This window comes from Vigna radiata, chromosome 8 (genome assembly GCF_000741045.1).
Source record: "Vigna radiata var. radiata cultivar VC1973A chromosome 8, Vradiata_ver6, whole genome shotgun sequence".
Taxonomy (NCBI): domain Eukaryota; kingdom Viridiplantae; phylum Streptophyta; class Magnoliopsida; order Fabales; family Fabaceae; genus Vigna; species Vigna radiata.
This window is the reverse complement of record NC_028358.1, coordinates 30,625,047-30,645,513: the sequence shown is the minus strand read 5'-3', so window position 1 is coordinate 30,645,513 and position 20,467 is coordinate 30,625,047. Positions and strand designations below refer to the sequence as shown.

The following is a 20,467-nucleotide window of genomic DNA, read 5'->3' as shown; positions in this document are numbered from 1 at the left end:
AATCTGCAAGAGATATAATATCGAAGATATAATTGAGACCGGTCGGTTAAGATTATAATTGCTTTAGCAATCTTCAAAAGATATAATATGAGAGATATATTGAGACCGGTCGGTTAAGATTGTACGGTTTTAGTAATCGCTTCTGCAAGATAAATATATAGGCGGGCCCGTTCGGTCCGATATGACTGCTTTAGAGTCTTGTAATCCTATGATTGACCATCTGAAGAATCCTTATTAGGAAGTGGTATGGTCAAGATAATATCGAGAATATAATTGAGATCGTTCGGTTGAGATGTAATTGCTTTAGCAATCTGTAAGAGATATAATATTGAAGATATAATTGAGACCGGTCGGCTAAGATGTAACCGCTTTAGTAATCGTTCGGTTTGATTAATAGTAAGCTCCGGGTAGGCCAAATGATTTGTGTGTAAGATCTTGTCATCTGCATTGAAGAGATATAACAACTCGAATTGCATATGGTGAGAAAAAGAAAAGTCAGACAAACTAATGCATTTATCAAGTTAGATAATTAAAAATAGATTGTCACAAAGCCGACCGGCCTAGGGAATAAGACTTGTCCGTGGGTGCTATCGCAGGTGGGAAAGGTCTTGGCAGTGGAGAGAGACGAACTCCGATGCTCCAACAACTTCGGTGGATAGCAATTCTTAACTTTTGAGAATCTTGACTATGATAGTGGAAGCAATCATTGACTCTCTGCTTCTTTTGATGAATTTCAACATAGTGTAATGTCTCATGGCTATGGTTAATTTGAAGTGCAAAGATTTGCAAGTTGAAGGAGCTCCACACATTGAAGAAGATTGTTAGCGTGGTGGATGCCGCGTAGGCAAAACCGAATGGTGTTGGCGAATGACGTGGAGGCTGAATCGTCCTGAGGGTCTTCGGTGAGACACCCAATTTGATGCTCTGCTTTGCTGGTTTGGACCCATATTTGATCTTGATTGAATATTTTAATGAGATAAAATGGTTGTTGGGTAAAGCCAGCTTTGAAAGGACGCCGAAATGTTCGGTACACAGACCGGACGATGTGGTGATCGTCGCAGAAGCCGGACCGGATGACGCGAAGAATGCCGCGAATGGTGAGATTGTACTGGCTGCCGCATTTGGCGAGGGCGTGCGGTCATCTTCGAGTTGCTTTTGGGCGAATATTAAACGCTGATCTTGGCCCTATCATTATTGATGGTTGAATCTGGCAAAGAAAAAAGGGCATGCTAAAGGGATTGCCCAGCTGAGATTGAATCTGGCAGCACCGACAGAGTGTACCACGTCAAAAATGGGTGAAACCCAGAATAAGGTCCGTGGCCAGTAATCATGATTGTCCACGAAGATGAGGGGCTTGATTTTCTGCTTGCCACCACTTTTTCCATCATCAAAATTGGAGGAACCTTCTTGATTCCCTGCATAGTTCGCTATTGGATATTTGCTCGGACAAGAAGTGGGAGCAAGAACACTTGGATGATTCCCGAGAGGCACATATTGTTGAATAATTTTTTATTGCTAGCCGTTTGTAAAGCCAATTTAGTTGGGGAGGATTGGGCCGATTGACGACATCGTTTGAGTGATGATCATCTCCAATGTGAGTAATGTCTCTGGTCACGGATTTCTAATTGTCGTTGCAGTAGTAAGCCGATGATGGCTGTAATGGAAGCATCGTGGTCTTTGTGTGTACGAGATTCTTCTATACATAATCCATAGTTCTAGTATTTGGGCGATTTTTGGTTTCCTTTTTCTGCAGATTTCGCGATGACAGATCATAGATGGAGACGAACTCCGCCCGCATGACAACCCTCAGGTTAATAGTGTGTTAGCGATGTCTTTGAAAAAGAGTAGCTTTGCCATGGCTGCCAGCGCACACAATGTTAAGGGCGTCGTATCAACACTGAGTGGAGAAGGTCGAGGAATTGCGCGGTGGCAGGAGAACTCAAAGGCGAACGCTCGAGTGGAACGAGCGGCCGGCGGAGGAAAAGCCCCTTTTGGGGGGTATGGAGGCGATGGCGGAGGAAACCGTGCGACTAGGGGGGCATGTCACCGAGATGAAGGAGAGAAAGGGTCACGGCGGAGTATGCGAGAGTGGTCCTCGCTGAATGGGCTGAACCCGTTTAAAGGGGATTTTGATGATCCCGACGTTCCTCTTGCGATACGGGCGTCGACGTCGCCGGAGAGCAGGCGTTGAGAGTTACGCCTTTGTCACCGAGAAAGCTATATTGATGGTGGCCGTCTGCAGGCTTTGCCGAAAGGGGCGCCTTGTTCTAGGCGATGGTGTTAGTGTTTACCTGTTTCCTTTCGAAATCTGAGAGTACTGAGATTGTAATGGGGAAAGTTCACACAGAATGGCGGTGTCCAACCGTGACGACGGCGGTGTCCAACCGTGACGACGGCGTACTGTCGGATGAAGGGAGAGAGCTACTCCCTTGGCAGGTCACCAGAAGGTAGGGTGCTGAAGAGGCTGCCATGAATGGCGGCAACGACGTATGGTGCTTCTGCTGCCGAGCTCTTGGTCGACCATGTTTTGGTTAAGAGTGAGATGCCGCTCGGGAAAAACGCCTGACTTGCGTTACCGGAAAGAGAAAAAACCAACTCTCTTCATGAAGAACTATCTCAATCTGAAAGGGGAGAACCCCTTAGCCCACAATGGCAGTGGAGGTAAAGGAGGAGAAAGAGGCTGACGTTGTGGTTGTCGATGGCATCTGCGGATGATGCGGAGACCGGACCAGACGACGCGGAGAATGCTGCGAGTGCTGCGGATTCTCTTTTCGGTGAAGGTGGTTTTGGTGAGATTAACATGTGTACGACATCTCCATATGCCCATTGGGAAGTTTAATTGATGTTTTGAAAAGGCATTTTATGATATTTTGATGATCGAAAGGGTTTTCGATGACGGGCGGTAACCCTCTTTCCGTTCCATATGCTGCTTTCAATTTGGTAATTGACTTGAGAATTCTTTACGACTATCCAAATGCCGACGGTGGCGGCGGCGCGGTGCAGTTTCACTTTTGAAGATTAGCGCACTTGAGAATTGGTTAGTAGGTGGAAGTAGTTGGAAAAGCTGCAACATCAATACACTTTAAGAGAGCAAAAAGATCTTTTTGCCATTTGTTGATTCTGATAATATATATGTATCCCCATTTGTTGTCAAAAAGTTTCCATGATAATATATCCATATATCCGAGAAGATATTAATCTTGAATCTATATAAATGAAACCAGTTGAGATATACATATTTATATATCTATAAATATATAAATAAGTAAAATCGGTTGCGACATATAATATATGTAAACAAATCTTGTTGTGGAATAAATCTTGATTTGAATTATGCCGTGATAGCAAAATAGATTTAGGATGGTACACACAATTATATACACGTATGTTGAGTGCGTTTTTGGACTTTGATCCCGGATAAGTTAATTATGAATATTAATCACCAATAAATTAATAAATCCTCGAGTCTTATTTTAATACTTATCTTGTTGATGGAAACTTTTTGTAGAGACGATGATTCTTGTTGTATAGTCCTTGTATTGTTGAGAATTTCCGGTGTTGATTCGAAGCAGCGATGTTGATACCGAGCGCTTGTCTTTGTTTCTGATCATCTTTATGGTGTTTTGTTGTTCCTCCATGCTTCTCGTGGTCGTCATTTGGGTCTGTCGCTCGGCCCCACGGTGGGCGCCAAAATGTTACGGTGTAAATTTACTGGGACCGAAGTACTAACCTCGATGACGTCGTCTTCTGTGTTTCTACCCGCTTCTTCTGATTTCTGACCGTACGTCTTCCTGTTGACTTCAGCCGTCCGGTGATCTTGTAATCTTGACCGAGGGGGGGAGGTACCTGAAAAGGCACTCCGACGCTCAAGTTAGGCGTGTATAGAGAATTCTCTGTGGAAGAGAATTGATGAGATGAGAGATATGCTGTATGAATTGTGAGTGAAGTGTATCCAGAGAGCGTACCTTGTTTGGAATCCTCTGGCCTTTATTTATAGGCTTTGGATTGATATAATATTAACAGCAATAACAGTAATATAAACAGAATAAAATATAATCTTACTTGACATATCTCTGTTATAATATCTTCGCAAGATATATCTGGTGAATATATCTGAATGATATATTTTTATGAATTGGGCCTTGAGCCTAGTGAGAATGTGGCGCTATAGTGGGCTGCTTGTCCACTAAGACCGTTCGGTTTCTAAGTATTTTCGGTCGTTGGAAATATGACCCCGTACACAATCGGTCAAAAGGCGAGAGATAAGGAAAACCTAGCGTAAGATGAGGTTTAGTGTCTAAGGCGACGCTCGAGGCAGCGAAGAAGATGTAGTTCGGTGAGGAGCAAATGCGAAATCGAGAATGCTTCGAATGAGATTAGGTTTTGGTGTCCCGATTCTCTCAAGGAGTAGAGAGCATGAAGATGTGGTTCGGTGATGGTGAGGGAGGAGTAAAGTGTGCGGTTTAGTAAGGAAGAGAGGGAGAGAGGGAAATGTGAAAAATCAGATAGGCAGAGAGATATTATGATTGATTTCTAAAACGCAGTCATAATACATTAAAAAATTTCCACACCTTATGACATGTGTCCATATCTACGTAATAATAGATTTTGAACTTACTTACAAGTTTGTCACTGCGTTTTATATTATAACCGACATACAAAACTACATTATAATATGTTTTAAACTTATTTACAAGTTTGTCATCGTGTTTTATATTATGACTAATGTATAAAACTACGTTATAATATGTCTTACTTTGATTACTGCTACCGGTCAAGCTATTATGATAGATAATTTTTATTCGTCATAGGTCATCATAAAAAGGTATTTTTTTTCACTAGTGCCCTCTAAACGGTCGGAATAAAGACAATTGTATAAATATTTGAATTGACTTGATCTCATACCCGAATCACATATTATTACTCTTTCCAAGTCTCTTTTTACTATGCTTAAATATATCATAGTTCATAGATCATAGTTTAACATGTAAAATAAAAATAGTGATATTCCTTCGTTCCATTAGTGTAACAATGAGTGTGGGTATATAAAGTAATACTATTTTTTTAATTAAAAAAATTATAATTATAAAGTACTTATAGATGTTAACACATCACTTTATATTATATTTAATAAATAATTTTCTTGCTATAATTTTAAACCAAAAAAAAGTAAAAAACAAAATTGTATATATCATTGACAAATTACACAAATAGCATGATATATCACAATGCTAGCTTGTATAATTTATTTTTGTACTAATTTTTCTTTAAAATAAAGTCTGTATAGGTGCGAATCAAATAACAAATTATTAATATTTGATTTTATGGGATGCTTTTTTGTTGGTTTTGATTAATGTTTAAGAAATTGAATTAGTACTAATTTTTAGAGAAGACTAATTTTCAAGATAAGATAGACAGAAAAAAATTATATTTATGTGTATAAATTCCATAATCAAGATAAGAACCATACATTTAAAGAATCCAAATGATTAGCCTTCCTCGTGTTCATTTACTGATAGTTATCATGATAAACTAATTGCAATTAGACATATTTCCTTTTTCTTAATTTTTTTCCTTTTTATTTAAGCAACATATCCCCTCTATTTTAAAATGTTTTTAATATTGAAATTATTTTTTTATTTATAAAAAAAATATTTTTCAATGAAACATTAGATATTTTATTTCAAGTTTGTCTCAATACAATCAGTATAATATATTTGTTTTTGAAAAGTTATCTATGCTTATATAAATAAAATTTGTTTTTTTAAAATATTTTGTTCAATTTTATTCTTTAAGTATCTATTAATTTAAACAAAAATAAATATATTTCTATTTCTATTTTTACCTTTTAAATAACCATTATTTTAAATTTAATTATTTTATAAACTACTAATTATCTTATTATTTTATCCTTTTAAAACTATCCTTTTAAATTCAAATGATTATTTATAATAAAAAAATATTTAATAATAAAAATTATACAAAATATTTTTAATAAAAATTTCACGTGGTTTTAAAATTGAAATGCTACCCTCATGCTTAGTTTATATATATTGATAGGAGCATGAGTGACATGTAAAATATTCCACTCGTGTCTTAATAAATATTTGTAGAAATTAAGAAAATTTGTATTTTAACAATAAAAAAATAATCAACATTGTGTTCATATAACTTTAAAACAAACGAAATTTAATTATTTTATAAGATCAGTATAAGAAATCCTGAACTATATGTTGAAATCAATATATAACCTACCGTATAAACATTTAAAAAATAAACCTAGCGTATTTAAATGATAGTATTAAAAAACTACACTGTGAATATAATTAAATTAATGCCAAAAGGTAACTGTAACATTATATATTATATATAATTAAATTTATTGATAATATAATTCATTTGCATAAATAATTTTTCCTACGAACAATAATATTATTTATCATTTAAAAAATTGAACAATTAGTGCATCTTTACTAACTTAAATTATAGAGAATTGATAGAATTAGAGTGTAATATATTCAAATATAATTATATTATCTATATAATGATATTTGTTAACTTCTACAACCCCATATTGATGTGATAATGACTCTATATGCCAATGTCATATCGCACTTAAGACTCCTTTTTTTTTCTATTAAAGAAAATGTTGTAAGATTACAAAAAATGTATGATTATATGTTCAGAAATTAAATAACAGATATCTGTCACTAAACTACATCTAACTAAGGACACAATCATTATAGGCAGTGCAGACAAAAGAAATTGTTAAGTATTTGTGGGAAAACTTAAGATAAAAAAAATATATATATGAAAAAACACAAATCAGTTTCATAATTAAACCAAAATCTGATATTTAACTGCATAAATCAAACTTAAATTATGAACAAATTATTTTATTTTTCTTCCATAATTCTCTTAAAATTATTCTATCACAACCAAAATTAAATTCTAAAGCTAACTGGATAGTAAAATATTATTTCGTCCTATTGATCTTCGGTTTCAGATCTACATGCATTATAACCTTTTAGAGAATTCCATAACAAATGTGGCAATACTTTGCACATAATTTCAAAGCAGCAAGGATGTATTGTTCTCTCCTTTATTTCTTTTTTCAAATATTAAATGTAAACTCATTTCTGTATAAAAGTAACGTGTAATATTCAGCATAAAAGTTGAAAATTGAAGGCAAGAGATATATTCAGCATAAAAGTTGGGACCTACAGTATTCCCCAATTACATGAAGTGGAGCACTATTAGAGTCTCCAGAGGTTAGCAATCCCTGATACATTGAAGCAAAGACATTGAACTAAAACACTAATAATCAACCTAAAATTTGGGCAAGTACCAATATACGAACTTCAATTTTACCCAAATTCAGAATCTTCATATGTTTCATAGCTGTGAGGTTCAGTAGATTCTTAGACATTGGATTCTTCGTGGGATGATCTGCCAACACTGGAAACAGTCTTCAGAGCTGACCAAAAATTTGAGCAAATACCAGTATATGAACATCACATTTTCATCACATCACAGTTCAGAATCTCTATATGTTTCATAGCTCTGACGATCAGTTGATTCATAGGCGTAGGATTCTTCACTGGGAGGTGATTCGTACGCATATGATTCATCACTGGGAGGTGATTCATATAATCCAGAGCCTTCAGAGGTGTCATAAACAGGAGTTTCGCCACCGAAAAAGGAACTTTCAGATGATTCAGATTTTTCGCGAACTACAACTTCTCCTGTCTGAACAAATTGCAACAACAAATGCAGTCCATTAACAACATCATAAATCATCAGTCCTATTCTGCCACCAACCCAACTGCCCATGTGACTTCCAACAAGATAGCCAAATCTACCAAGCCTTTGCTCCCCGAGGAACCCTCCACCATAAGTACCAAACAAAGTACCAGTGCCCCTGAGGAAACCTTCTGTCAAAGTACCACCATAGTAAATAGCTTCAAAGAAATCCCATCCAGATGAGATGATGGGACCTATAATCCGCTTGGCTTGACGGGAAGCCATTTTCGCTGCCTTCTTACCTTCTTTCTGTGCATGTTTTGCAGAATCTGTTGGGGACATCCCCTGACTAACAGCATGAACAAGGGCAGACTCAATTGCACTGGTCCTTGCTCTTTCAACATGAGAAGATCTGATATTGTAAAAGTAGAGCTTCACACCTTCCTTCACAGCACATGCTACAGTTCCAGAACCCATATCAAAGCAATTTAAGATCGTAAACTTTCCACTCTGGGATGACCCATCCTCTCCAACAAGTTCCCTGCACTTTTCAGCTGAAAGGAATAACTTACGTATAAGTTTCATCTTTCAAGTATTCAAATCAATCAATCATCTTAATTTCCAAGTTGGCATATTTTACAAATGTTTAGAGATCAATTTGAAGGGTTTTTCAGTTTAAGAGAGATCAATTGGCAAGATTATAAATACTTGAGATTACTCATATAATTTTCCTTTTCTCTTGCAGTTTATGAACCCTTTACGAGAGGAGGTAGTTATTAGATAATATGTCAAGGATGAAATTGAAGAAGTTACCTCTTTTCTGAAAAAAAAAAATAGTCGTTTATTTGTTTTTGTTCTGCTATGTTATGACAAAAACAAGAAGAAAAACACATAAAAACAACAGGTCCAGGGAATTCATTAGAATTCATGCCACTGATAAAATTATGGAAATATTCTCTCAATCAATCGGGATATAACCCAGCCGCAATTGTTCTTCACCTAAAATCCTACCCCACCTCAACATTAACTGTATCGAATTTGCAGAGATTTGCGATCTGTTATAGAGGAGGATCCTCGTGCACCCCAGATCTTAATTTTATGGAAAAAAAAAAATTGAATTGAGGAAGATGAATAAAGTAAAATACCTGTGAAGCTAAGTGCAACGATGGCGAGAACAGAGATTAGCAGATGAAGCCTCCTACTTTCGAAATCCATGGCAGTGACAGAAAACCCTAACTAAGCCTCAAGATTATAGAAAATGTATAGTCTATAGGAATCACTTTGAAATTGAATACTTCAAAGAGAGGGAAGAATCTTGATGCGTAAACAACCGTGCCTTCTCCGCGGCCTCTACTCGGCGATGACATTGACCGTTGACCACGGACAAAACAAAAACGAACCGTCTCGAAAGAACCACCAATGGTGGGCCGAACCGATAGACCCAAAACAAATGCTGAAGGGTGTTTTACTATTACCACCCCCAAGTTACTGTAGAACTCCAAAGAATAAATTGACAAAAATATCCCTGCATTCTGCACTCTCGTAACATTACACAAGAAAATTAATTATTCCCAAGTAAAACTAAAATACCAATTATCAAACTAAAATACACCCAAGTAGTGATTAAAAATTAAAATTCGTTTAGTGTTACTAATTACAATTTTTAGATTAAAATACCCATTTAATATGTCACTAAGCTTAAATTATAAGCATATTAGAACAGTTGCAACAATGTAATATATAACAATTTCATTCCAAATCATTACAAACAATTCTCATCAATAATTTATAATAAGCAAAACTCATTCAAAACTCCAAAAACAAAAACAATATTTCAAACTATTCAACAACGGAAACACCATAAGCTTTTCTAATGACTTTACGCACCCCTCAGCTGCTAAGTTCACTCAATTCTGTTTAATATATGCTACCTGTAATACTGTTTTCAACCCTTAATAAAAATCTATAACACCACTCCAAGATACTTTAAAACCAATGTTATTTCAATTGTAAGTTTTTTTTCTTGATATTTTACTCGATATTTGTTCTCGGAAAACTTAAAACATTTGATCAGGTATTTTCCAATAATTCCAATTACAATTGAATAAGCCATTTCAATAAAAAATACCCAGGTTGAAAACATTATGAATATGCTGTAATCCTTATGAAAATGTTAAGAAAGGGAAATTACTAAACCAAGAATAATAATAACACAGAATGACAACGCTGCAACCTAAAAGTAATAATAGTCCACATTAAATAAATTTAGATATTGAAAAAGATGTCCAATTCTATTTATTTTTGTACATAATACTCAGTGAATAAAAAGTTAACATTTTCGTAACCAATGGTAACAAGGAGAAAATAAGTATGACAGAAGTAAAGGGAAAACAAAAAAAAAAAATAATCTCATCCATTTTTGTCTAAATTGTTTTTGGTCCACTAAAAATGAATTGGACTAGCCTATTAATACAACATAAGTCAGAAAATATAACTTGTCTCGTTCTTATTAGTCCATATTTTTTTGGATAAAATGGTAACTTGTGATTAATTAGGCTTTCATAAACTTTTTTCCATCTTTTTTATTTTTTTCATCTTTAGCTCATCTTTTCTTTATCTGATCTTCGATTGTGACAAATGATAGGTTTCAATCACTAGTAACTATGATAAGAGTCGTTATACTATATACTTTATTAATCCTTATCTACTATTATCACTAGCATAAACTATTATACCCATTTTGGATCAACTCGTTTTTGGCCTGTTGAAAATGGGTCGGGTTAGCTTGTTAACACAAGATCGTCAGAAAATGTAACTTGTCTTATTCTTGGATAGGTTGACGAACCATCTCATCCTTTTTTTTTGGCAATTGTGATTTGGGATTAACTATTTCCATAAGACCTTTCTCACTTTCTTCATCCTTTCCATCTTCAACTCATATTCTCCTTCTACGATCAATCTTCGATTCCAATGAGCAATAGGTCTCAATCACCAACGACGATAACAAGAATCGCCTTGCATCTACATATCAATCAACCCTTATCCACTATGGCCATCAGTCCGTTAACACAACATGAGTTAAAAAAATGTAACTTGTCCCATCCTTGAACAATTTTCTTTTTTGAAAAATTGTGACTTGTGATTAATTGGGTTACCATAAGCCCTTACATACCTTTTTCAAAGGCTTTCCATCTCCACCTCATTCTTCTTCTCCAATCAATCTTCAATTCTGACAATTGGTAGGTCTCAATCACCAACGGTGATAACAAGAGTCCTCGCACGTCTCCACACCAACTAGTTCTCATCCACAGTGACTACCAATGTCAATCACTAGACCCATTTTTAGCCTGTTGAAAATGAACTCGTTAACATAATACGGTTAGAAAATGTAACTCATCCCATCCTTAGACTAGTTGACGAGTTAGCCAATCATTTTCTTTTTTCTTGAAAAACCATGAATCGTGATTAACTAGGCTTTCACAAACCCTTTCCCACCTTCTTCATCCTTTCCATCTTTATATTTTGTTTCTACGACAAACAGTAAGTCTCGATCACCAATGATAACAAGAATTGTCACTGTCTACACACCAATCAACCCTCGTCCACTACGACTACCAACGTTAACTACTAAACTCGTTTTGGCTTAACCGATTCTTGGCCCATTGAAAATAGGACGAGTTAATTTGTTAACACAACACAGGTCAAAAAATGTAATTCGTCCCATCCGTTGAAGGGTTGATGGGCCAACCTGTCCTTTTTTATTTCTATAATATTGTTACCTGTGACTAATAGGGTTCCCAATCCCACCTTCATCCTTTCCATCTTTAACTCATTCTCCTTCTTGAATCAATCTTTGATTTCGACGAATAATGGTCTTGATCATCAACACGATAACAAGAGTAATCGCACGTTTACACACCAATCAACGCTTATCCACTATGACCACTAACGTCGACTGCTTGATCCTCGTCGTATTGGATCTTTGTAGTTTAAGTCTCCATCCTTCTCTAATATCAACACTACTCTTAACTGTAAAGGGTTGAGAGTTGTATTTTATTCCTCTAAGGGCATTTAGCAGTATTTTAGTCCAAACCATTTCCTTTGGGTTTAATAAAAAATTGTTCTAATTGTTTCCGTTGTTGTTTTCAGGGTTTTTATTTGAACACTTGTTCAAATTCGTGAAACTTATTTCAAAGTCATTTTGAGAAAGCTAAAGCCTCAACAGAACCTTCCTTGGAGGAAATACAGTGGGTCCTGAACATTTATTTTTGTTTTTTTGTGATTTTCATCATTACTTAGGAGAAGCTTTGTCACTTCTTATTTTGTGTTTTCGTTTAGTTCAAACAATGTGAATTTTGCTATGCACACTATGTACTCACCGTTGTTTTGGGATTCTACAAACAAGTTAAGCGACCAACTCGCAGCCAACCCATTATACAACTCAACTTGTTAACAAGCCAAACAAATTGGGTTAATACGAGCTAGTCAACTCAATTTGTTCAATATGTTGAACAAATCCATATTTTTCCTGATAGATTGACGAGTTAGACTGTTTGGTCACCTTTGGACAAAAGAAACCTAACTATTCCTTTTAAAGATTCAACTATTGCACTAGATAACAAATAAGAAGTTAATATGTTTTAAAATTATTATTTTATCGTAATTTTATCTATGGTGTCAAATTTTTAAAATTTCCTCAAAGATTTTGATTCGATATTATTCAGTTTTCAAATAGTAAATTAATTTTTTTCAATCTAAAGTGTATTGGTTTTTGGATTTCACAATTAAGATGTAATTAATGTATAAACCATTTATATTTTTGATCAATTATATATATATATATATATATATATATATATATATATATATATATATATATATTTAATTTGTTGTATTTTGATGTAGAGTTTCAATAAAAAAAAAACATGTACATTTCTTTCTGCTAATCATATATTTTGTATATAAAAATGGAATGATATATGGAGTGATAACAAAGTAAAATAAAAAAGGTGAAGATGGATGGAAATGATCACTAACAAATGTAAATTGCCAAAAACTAAAATACAAGGAATAAACCATAAACTGATACAAGAATTTTACGAAAAGAGTGATCTAAATTATAACAATCATTATTTGATTTTTTATTTTTCTCTTCGCGGCGTTCGCAGAGTATTTGAATGAATGGTAACTGACGTATTTACGAAATCTGGATGAAAAAACACAACCCTCTTCGTACCATCAATGGCGGGTGTTGCGCAGTGTAAAATCCCATTTTGTCACCTAAATCTTATCCAACCTAGCTAGGGCACGAACCAACCTTCTATTTTCAAAGCCCCATTCCTTTATTCATCCCATTCACGAAGCCAATGTTGAAGCTCATTGCATCCTCGCGCATCCACCGGCTGCACCCCACGGTGCTCCGTCCCGCCCACGATTCTGCTTCGCCGTTGCTCAGAGTGCTCAGTTCTCTCGGCGGGTTAAGCCGTAGAAACACTGACGTTGGAGGCAGGTATTTTTTCTGTTCCAATAGTGCCCTTAATTATAATTACGGTTGCAGCGTTCAAAAATCAAAGCACTTACTATTGTTGCAACCAACCACCTTGCATCATCACTGTTCATATAGCGGTAACTCCTCTCTCGTATCTTCACACTCTGTGCTCACAGAGACAGAATCACTACTCAACTTTTGTCACCAACGAGACCTTCCTAGAGCCATGCATGTGTTGGATGCCATGGAAAGACGCAGAGTTTGGGCCGACGCTATCACCTATTCTGAGCTCATCAAGTGTTGCTTGGCTCACGGTGCTGTCAAGGAAGGAAAACGTGTTCACCGCCACATTTTCTCAAATGGGTACCACCCCAAAACGTTTTTGATCAACACTCTCATCAATATGTATGTCAAATTCAACCTCTTGGAAGAAGCACATGTATTGTTCGATAAAATGCCTGAACGAAATGTTGTATCGTGGACGACTATGATATCCGCTTACTCTAATGCCAAGCTCAATGACAGGGCCGTGAGGCTCTTGATTTTTATGTTTAGGGATGGAGTCATGCCTAACATGTTTACTTTCTCTTCTGTTTTGAGAGCGTGTGAGAGGTTGTCTGATCTCAAACAACTGCATTCTTGTATAATGAAAGTGGGGTTGGAGTCTGATGTATTTGTTCGCAGTGCGCTCATTGATGTTTACTCGAAATTGGGGGAGTTGCCGGAAGCTTTGAGTGTTTTTCGTGAGATGGTCACCGGAGATTCTGTTGTTTGGAACTCCATTATTGCTGCATTTGCTCAGCACAGTGATGGGGATGAGGCTTTGCATCTTTACAAGAGCATGAGCAGAGCAGGTTTTCGGGCGGATCAGTCAACGCTTACTAGTATTTTGCGAGCGTGTACTAGTTTGTCGTTGTTGGAGTTAGGGAGGCAGGTCCATGTTCTTGTTCTAAAGTTTGACCAAGATCTTATCCTCAACAATGCCCTTTTAGATATGTATTGTAAGTGTGGTAGTTTGGAGGATGCAAAGCTCATTTTCAATCGGATGACCAAGAAAGATGTAATTTCTTGGAGCACCATGATTGCTGGGTTGGCCCAAAATGGTTTCAGTATGGAAGCACTCAATTTATTTGAGTCCATGAAAATGAAGGGTCCAAAACCAAACCATATTACATTTATTGGGATTCTGTTTGCTTGCAGTCACGCGGGGCTAGTATGTGAAGGTTGGATCTATTTTCGATCTATGAAGAACTTGTATGGGGTAGATCCTGAAAGAGAACACTATGGGTGCATGCTTGATCTTCTTGGAAGAGCTGGGATGCTTGATGACATGGTTAAGTTAATTCACGAAATGAATTGTGAGCCAGATGTTGTTACTTGGAGGACTTTGCTTGATGCATGCAGGGCACGTCAGAATGTGGATTTAGCAACGTATGCTGCTAAAAAGATTCTAAACTTGGATCCACATGACACAGGAGCTTACGTGTTATTATCTAATATTTATGCAACTTCAAAAAGGTGGAATGAGGTCGCAGAAGTTCGGAGGGCTATGAAAATAAGGGGCATAAGGAAAGAACCTGGATGTAGCTGGATTGAAGTCAATAAGCAAATACATGCTTTTATTTTGGGAGATAAATCACATCCTCAAATAGATGAGATCAATAGACAGTTGAACCAGTTTATTTGTAGGCTAACTGGTGCTGGTTATGTACCTGACACAAATTTTGTACTACAAGATCTTGAAGGGGAACAGAGAGAAGACTCTCTTAGATACCACAGTGAGAAACTAGCAATTGTTTTTGGTATCATGAGCTTTCCTAAAGAAAAAACTATTAGAATATGGAAGAACCTAAAAATTTGTGGAGATTGTCATAAGTTTGCAAAACTTATAGCAAAGTTAGAGCAACGACATATTGTAATTAGAGATCCTATTCGATACCATCATTTTAGAGACGGGGTATGTTCCTGTGGCGACTATTGGTAGCAAATGAGAAGCACATAAGACGAGACAGAATCTAGGACAACTTTTAAGCTCCAAGCAGCATACTTCACTATACAATCAGCTGATATGTATACGAGGATAAAGTGTGCAGCAGTAGCATTGCTGTTAGTTAACGTCAGTTTGGTTGAAAATTGATCACAATGCTGAGCAGATGAGGCAATGAGGAGCGTGTTGAACCGACCACATTTTACAACAGATTCTCTAGTTGGGAATTGCTCAGTCTATTGAACAGTAGAATTTTAGCTTTAGACAAATTATTTTGAGGTAAAGGAAGCTTATTAATTTTTATAATTCAAAACATTAATATGATTTATGATTTGACTGGATTGAATTAGTTATTTATTGTTTTATGTTCCATTGATGAATTGTTGTACATGTATTTGTTTATTACCTTCTAACTGAAATGATAGTGATGATGAAAATGTGAACAATATAAATGATATCGAGTTCTGCATATCTGATAAATATTGTGATATGAAATTTTTATGATCGTTTTTCATGGTTTGACGAGAATGGATAAGATGAACCTGTTGTTGTGATGGTGTATGTTATGTTGAATAGAACTTGGGCTTGAATGTAAAAAATCTATCGGATCATGTTATATGAATGTATTGCGATTGTGTAAATTGTCTGAATATGATCATTTCTATGGAGAAGTATCATATTAAATGAGACTTGTGCATTTAGTTGGAATCCAGAGTATGAAGTGATCCTAACTCTACTAAAATCACATACTCATATAGAGAATGAGGTTTAAGTGGTGAGAATTGAAGGAGGTTTATTAGTCTGTGGGATCAGTATGAAATAGTACCGTGACTTAGAGGACAGAAAGGAACTAACCATGTCATAATGTTTTGGGATAAGGATGGTAGTTTGGAATAAGAGGAGTTAGGGTCTTATATTTTCTATAAGAGTTCATGACAGCTGCATGACTCTCATGAGTATTCTGGAAATTGAGTTTAGGTCTTGGTAAAGTTTTGATAAATGATTAAGTCTGTATGAATGATACAATATGGTGTATTGACTGATGAAAGCTTATTTATATTGAATAGTTACCACAAAATTTATTTAAATTCTTATAAAATTATGATGTTCAGAGGCTTTTGGATGAGCCAGCGTTTTTATTTTCTGAAAACTGTCATTTTTATGTTAACTCCAAACTATTTCAAATTTCATGAACTTATCAGTTAATTTCTCATTTCAGCAATATGAGAACATTGATGTTACTCGGACGCAGAAGATTCTTGATGAAGACCATTATGGATTAACTGTTGTGAAGGAATGGATACTGGAATTCACAGCTGTTGGGAAATTAAGAGGAACTTCACAAGGTAATCGTGTTCGATGTAATAATGTATCCTGAAGATCTGGGTTTTCATTGTATATGCCAAATGTTTATATTGATCTACATTTTGGTCCTTGAGAAATTCTTTGTGGATTTGTATCTGCCATTTGCTGAAGTATAATGGTTTGTTGTTTTTATACATGTAGTTGGGATGAAAGGAAATAAAATGTCAGGTGTAAATAGCAAAGCATCGGGTTTATTTAACTTTAATGTTGAGACTAAAATGAATTGTACATATTTTTCACACTGGAACTAAACATCAGCTCTACAGCTGAAATCTAACTTTGTTATACTGAAACAAACACACGGAACATTTTGTAAACTTTTATTCATGTAGAGACCAAAGTGTAGGGATTTTTTTCATGTGGGCACTAAGATGAGGAAGGGTGTAAAGTTCAGGGACAAAATTTATACTTTAACCTGAATACTATCAGAATTCGAATGGTTGAGATGCTTTAATTAGGTAGTATTAAATTACTGTAAATGATATATATGTCTTGATAATAATGATATATATGAAGTATTTTATAGCAGGGGGACCATGCTATGCAGTATAATATTATTTGTTTTAACTAATATAGATTTTCTAAGAAATTTTAGAATTAATTAAAAAAGTTAATGATTTTGTTGACTGGGTTTGGCTTTTTATATTGGTAAAAAGATGCCCTTTTATGTATTGGGTATTGATTATTGTTAAAATGGTTTTAAGATATTGACTTTAGTATGCTAATGATCCATTTGTTTAAAAGTTGAGACTTTGGCCCTTAAATCTTTGCTAGTTCAAAAAGTGTGACGTGGTTCCTGATCTTTCTGATATACATGCAGGGAAAATTAACTGTCTTTCTGATCCACCCGGAGTGCCTTGACGTGGCTGAAATCATGGTTGCTAAAGTCTCTGTTTCCCTGTTACAATTGAATTATATAAACGAGTTCATTAGCAACATATGATGTGATATTCTGAATCCTCAATATTGTATTTTACAGGGTCATCGGCGTACCTGTATTTCACAGGATCTTCTGAATTCTCTCAATCAATCCTTTACTTCTCGGACTATATAAAACCAGCCGTAATTGTTCTTCACCTAAAATCCTACCCGATCTGTTGTTGGGGAGGATCCTTTTGCACCCCAGATGTTAATTTTATAGAAAATTTTGAATTGAGGGAGATGAATAAAGTAAAATACCTGTGAAGCTGAGAGCAACGATGGCAAGAACAGAGACTCTCGAAATCCATGGCAGTGACAGAAAACCCTAACTAAGCCTCAAGATTATAGAGAATGTATGGTATATTGGAATTGAATGCTTCAAAGAGAGGGAAGAGTCTTGATGCGTAAACAAGCCTAGACTGGGCGATGACATTGACCGTTGACCACAATGCGGACAAAACAAAATCGAACAATCTCGAAGTGGTGGGCCGAACCTATAGACCCAAAACAAATGCTGGAAGTGTATTTTCTATTAGAAGCCCCCAAGTTACTGTAGAACTCCTCAAAGAAATTGACAAAAATAACCCTGCCTTTTCTGCACTCTCATAACATTACACAAGAAAATTAAGTACACTAAAGTAGAACTAAAATACCAATTATCAAATCAAATTAATATCATACCAATTATCAAACTAAAATACACAAGTAGTGATTAAAAATGGTCTAGGGTTACTAATTGTATTTTTTAGATAAAAATACCCATTTTATATGACACTAAGCTTAAATTATAAGCATATTAGGACAATTGTAACAATATCATCGTATATCACAATTTCATTCCAATTCATTACAGACAATTTTCAATCATCAAAAACAAACTTATTTTGTAACTATTCGACTGCAAATATATTAGTATTTTTACCTGTGCATGATTATTTTTAAGTATAACAATTAAAAATAATTAGAAAAAATAAAATAAAATAAACATTGTATTTTAAATATGAATGATAAATACAGTATTGCTTTGAATAATGTATGATCAGTATATTTTGTTATAATAACTTTGTTGCATAAAATTATCACAATTACTATTATTTTGTTATACTAACTTCTGTATATAATACTTTTTAAAGTTTTCTTTTGGCTTAATCGAACCAAAAATTGAATACAAAGCACACTGAATACACTAATCTGTTTTAATAGTACTAAAATTTAGAGCAAAGTGCTTCAAACAAAATAAGATGAACTACAATTTTTTCTTTTTTGATAACATTGCTTATAATTAATTGTGTTAATAGAAATTTCAGAACCTGAGTTCAGAACTTGATAACAGTTGCTGTGACAATGAAGTACTTTCTGTCCATATTACTGTTTGACAATAATAGTCATTTCTTGTACTATTGTAAAAGCTATATTGAATAAGAAATTATTAGTAAAGCACAATAGATTAGAAAAATCAATCTACATAAAAAAAATTAAGTGTTTATCTAATATTTTAGTAATGTTAGTAGTGAATTTCTAACTAAGAATGAATTTCCATTTTGTTGTTACAGTTTGTCAGTCATTTTTATCATATCTGCCAAATAGTTTAATCTAATTCAAGGTTCGAATAATACACTTATTTTTTAAGGCTAAAAATTCCGTCTAAAAATGAATTAAATAAACAGACTCACCACAAAATGTGAACTTAAGCACGTCACAGCGAAATCAATATATTGTATTTGTATATCTCAGTTGATTTTTATGTATACTGAAATTGAAAAATGAATAACCAAAATAATATTGATAGTAATAAGAGTTGTTTTGTTAAGTTTTACTTATAGGCACATTGTTTTGCATGACAACTTCTAAAGTGATTACTCATTGTTTCATCATTATGCAGATTCATTTTTTGGAATATGTATGCATTTACCAGTGATGTTATTTGGCTGCTACATTTTCACTATGAGGTGCTTATTTGCACATTAAATTACACATATAGTAAGAAAGAATCATATTTCTTAATAATTCTATTTGCTACTTTCTCAATATGAATAAGCATGTTTCTCTTTGATTTAGTCAATGCCTATGTATAGGTTACTCGATGCTAACACCTGAAATGAAAAGCTAATTATAATTGATTGCATATAATTCTATCTAGACTAAAAAATCTTTGTTTCATAAATTTGTTTTTAACCGTACAAATGGATATGCTTTGAGTTAATATGATATTTACTGGTGTGAAAAATTATTATTTATATTTATTTTATTTTATTATATTTTTAGGTTAGACTTTTCTCTAAATTTCCAAAAATATAATGACATCCAAAGAAATTGGTAATTAGTTTGGAATGTTTATGATGATTCAACATCTGAAGATGATAAAAATGGAAAGCTTCGTAAAGATGATAAAAATGGAGAATTTCGTGAAGATGATGAAATTGAAAAGATCTTAAAATGAACCTTTGTCTGAAATAAAAAATGTCAATGACTCAATTATTTACAAAAGGCAAATTTTTTAATAGCGATACTGATGCTTGCAATTTCTATTGTTTGACTTTTGTTTCTTAAATATTAACTTTTGTATTTTCATAATATTTATGATTTGTTATATTGTCAGAATTTTGTATCCTTTTTCAAAGAGAAATGTCTATAAACAATTATAACTTTTTCAGCATTTTGTAGGCTTTGTCATATTTTCAGAATTTTGTACAATATATTTTTAGAGTTTTGTACGCTAGAAATGTAAAAAACTTTAGAATCCACTCATTGTTTTGTATGATTGTTTCTTAATTTCTATTGTTTATTTATATTTCTTTTGTTAGTGTATAATTCAAACTTTACCTTTTACTGTTTTTTTTGTTATGTAGTTACTGTTTTATCAGTAACTGATTCATTGTTGTTCTTTGCTGTATATAAACTCCTTTTCATTTTCGTATTCAATAATGAAGAGTTATTCACTCATTCTCTGTCTCACATACTTA

General features: G+C 34.3%; 2 protein-coding genes across 7 annotated transcripts; one reads left to right on the top strand and one right to left on the bottom strand.

The window, feature by feature from the left end:
* Nucleotides 1–7,175: 7,175 nt before the first annotated feature.
* On the bottom strand, nt 7,176–9,129 carry LOC106769820. The gene is made up of 2 exons (XM_014655593.2): nt 8,889–9,129; nt 7,176–8,297 (listed from the first exon to the last, which is right to left on the bottom strand). Exons 1-2 carry the CDS (start codon nt 8,956–8,958, stop codon nt 7,531–7,533), a joined length of 837 nt encoding a protein of 278 aa, XP_014511079.1. The 5' UTR covers nt 8,959–9,129; the 3' UTR covers nt 7,176–7,530.
* Nucleotides 9,130–12,836: 3,707 nt separating this feature from the next.
* On the top strand, nt 12,837–17,704 carry LOC106771177 (pentatricopeptide repeat-containing protein At2g03880, mitochondrial). Of its 6 annotated transcripts, none has more exons than XM_014657102.2 (4): nt 12,837–15,497; nt 16,438–16,564; nt 17,404–17,460; nt 17,563–17,704. In XM_014657102.2, exon 1 carries the CDS (start codon nt 13,110–13,112, stop codon nt 15,213–15,215), a length of 2,106 nt encoding a protein of 701 aa, XP_014512588.1. In that variant the 5' UTR covers nt 12,837–13,109; the 3' UTR covers nt 15,216–15,497; nt 16,438–16,564; nt 17,404–17,460; nt 17,563–17,704. The 6 variants fall into 6 exon arrangements, with proteins under 6 accessions (XP_014512588.1, XP_022640794.1, XP_022640796.1 ...); XM_022785073.1 differs by having other exon boundaries at nt 17,404–17,469; nt 17,563–17,670; XM_022785075.1 differs by having other exon boundaries at nt 12,837–13,248; nt 13,408–15,497; nt 17,404–17,583.
* Nucleotides 17,705–20,467: the final 2,763 nt, after the last annotated feature.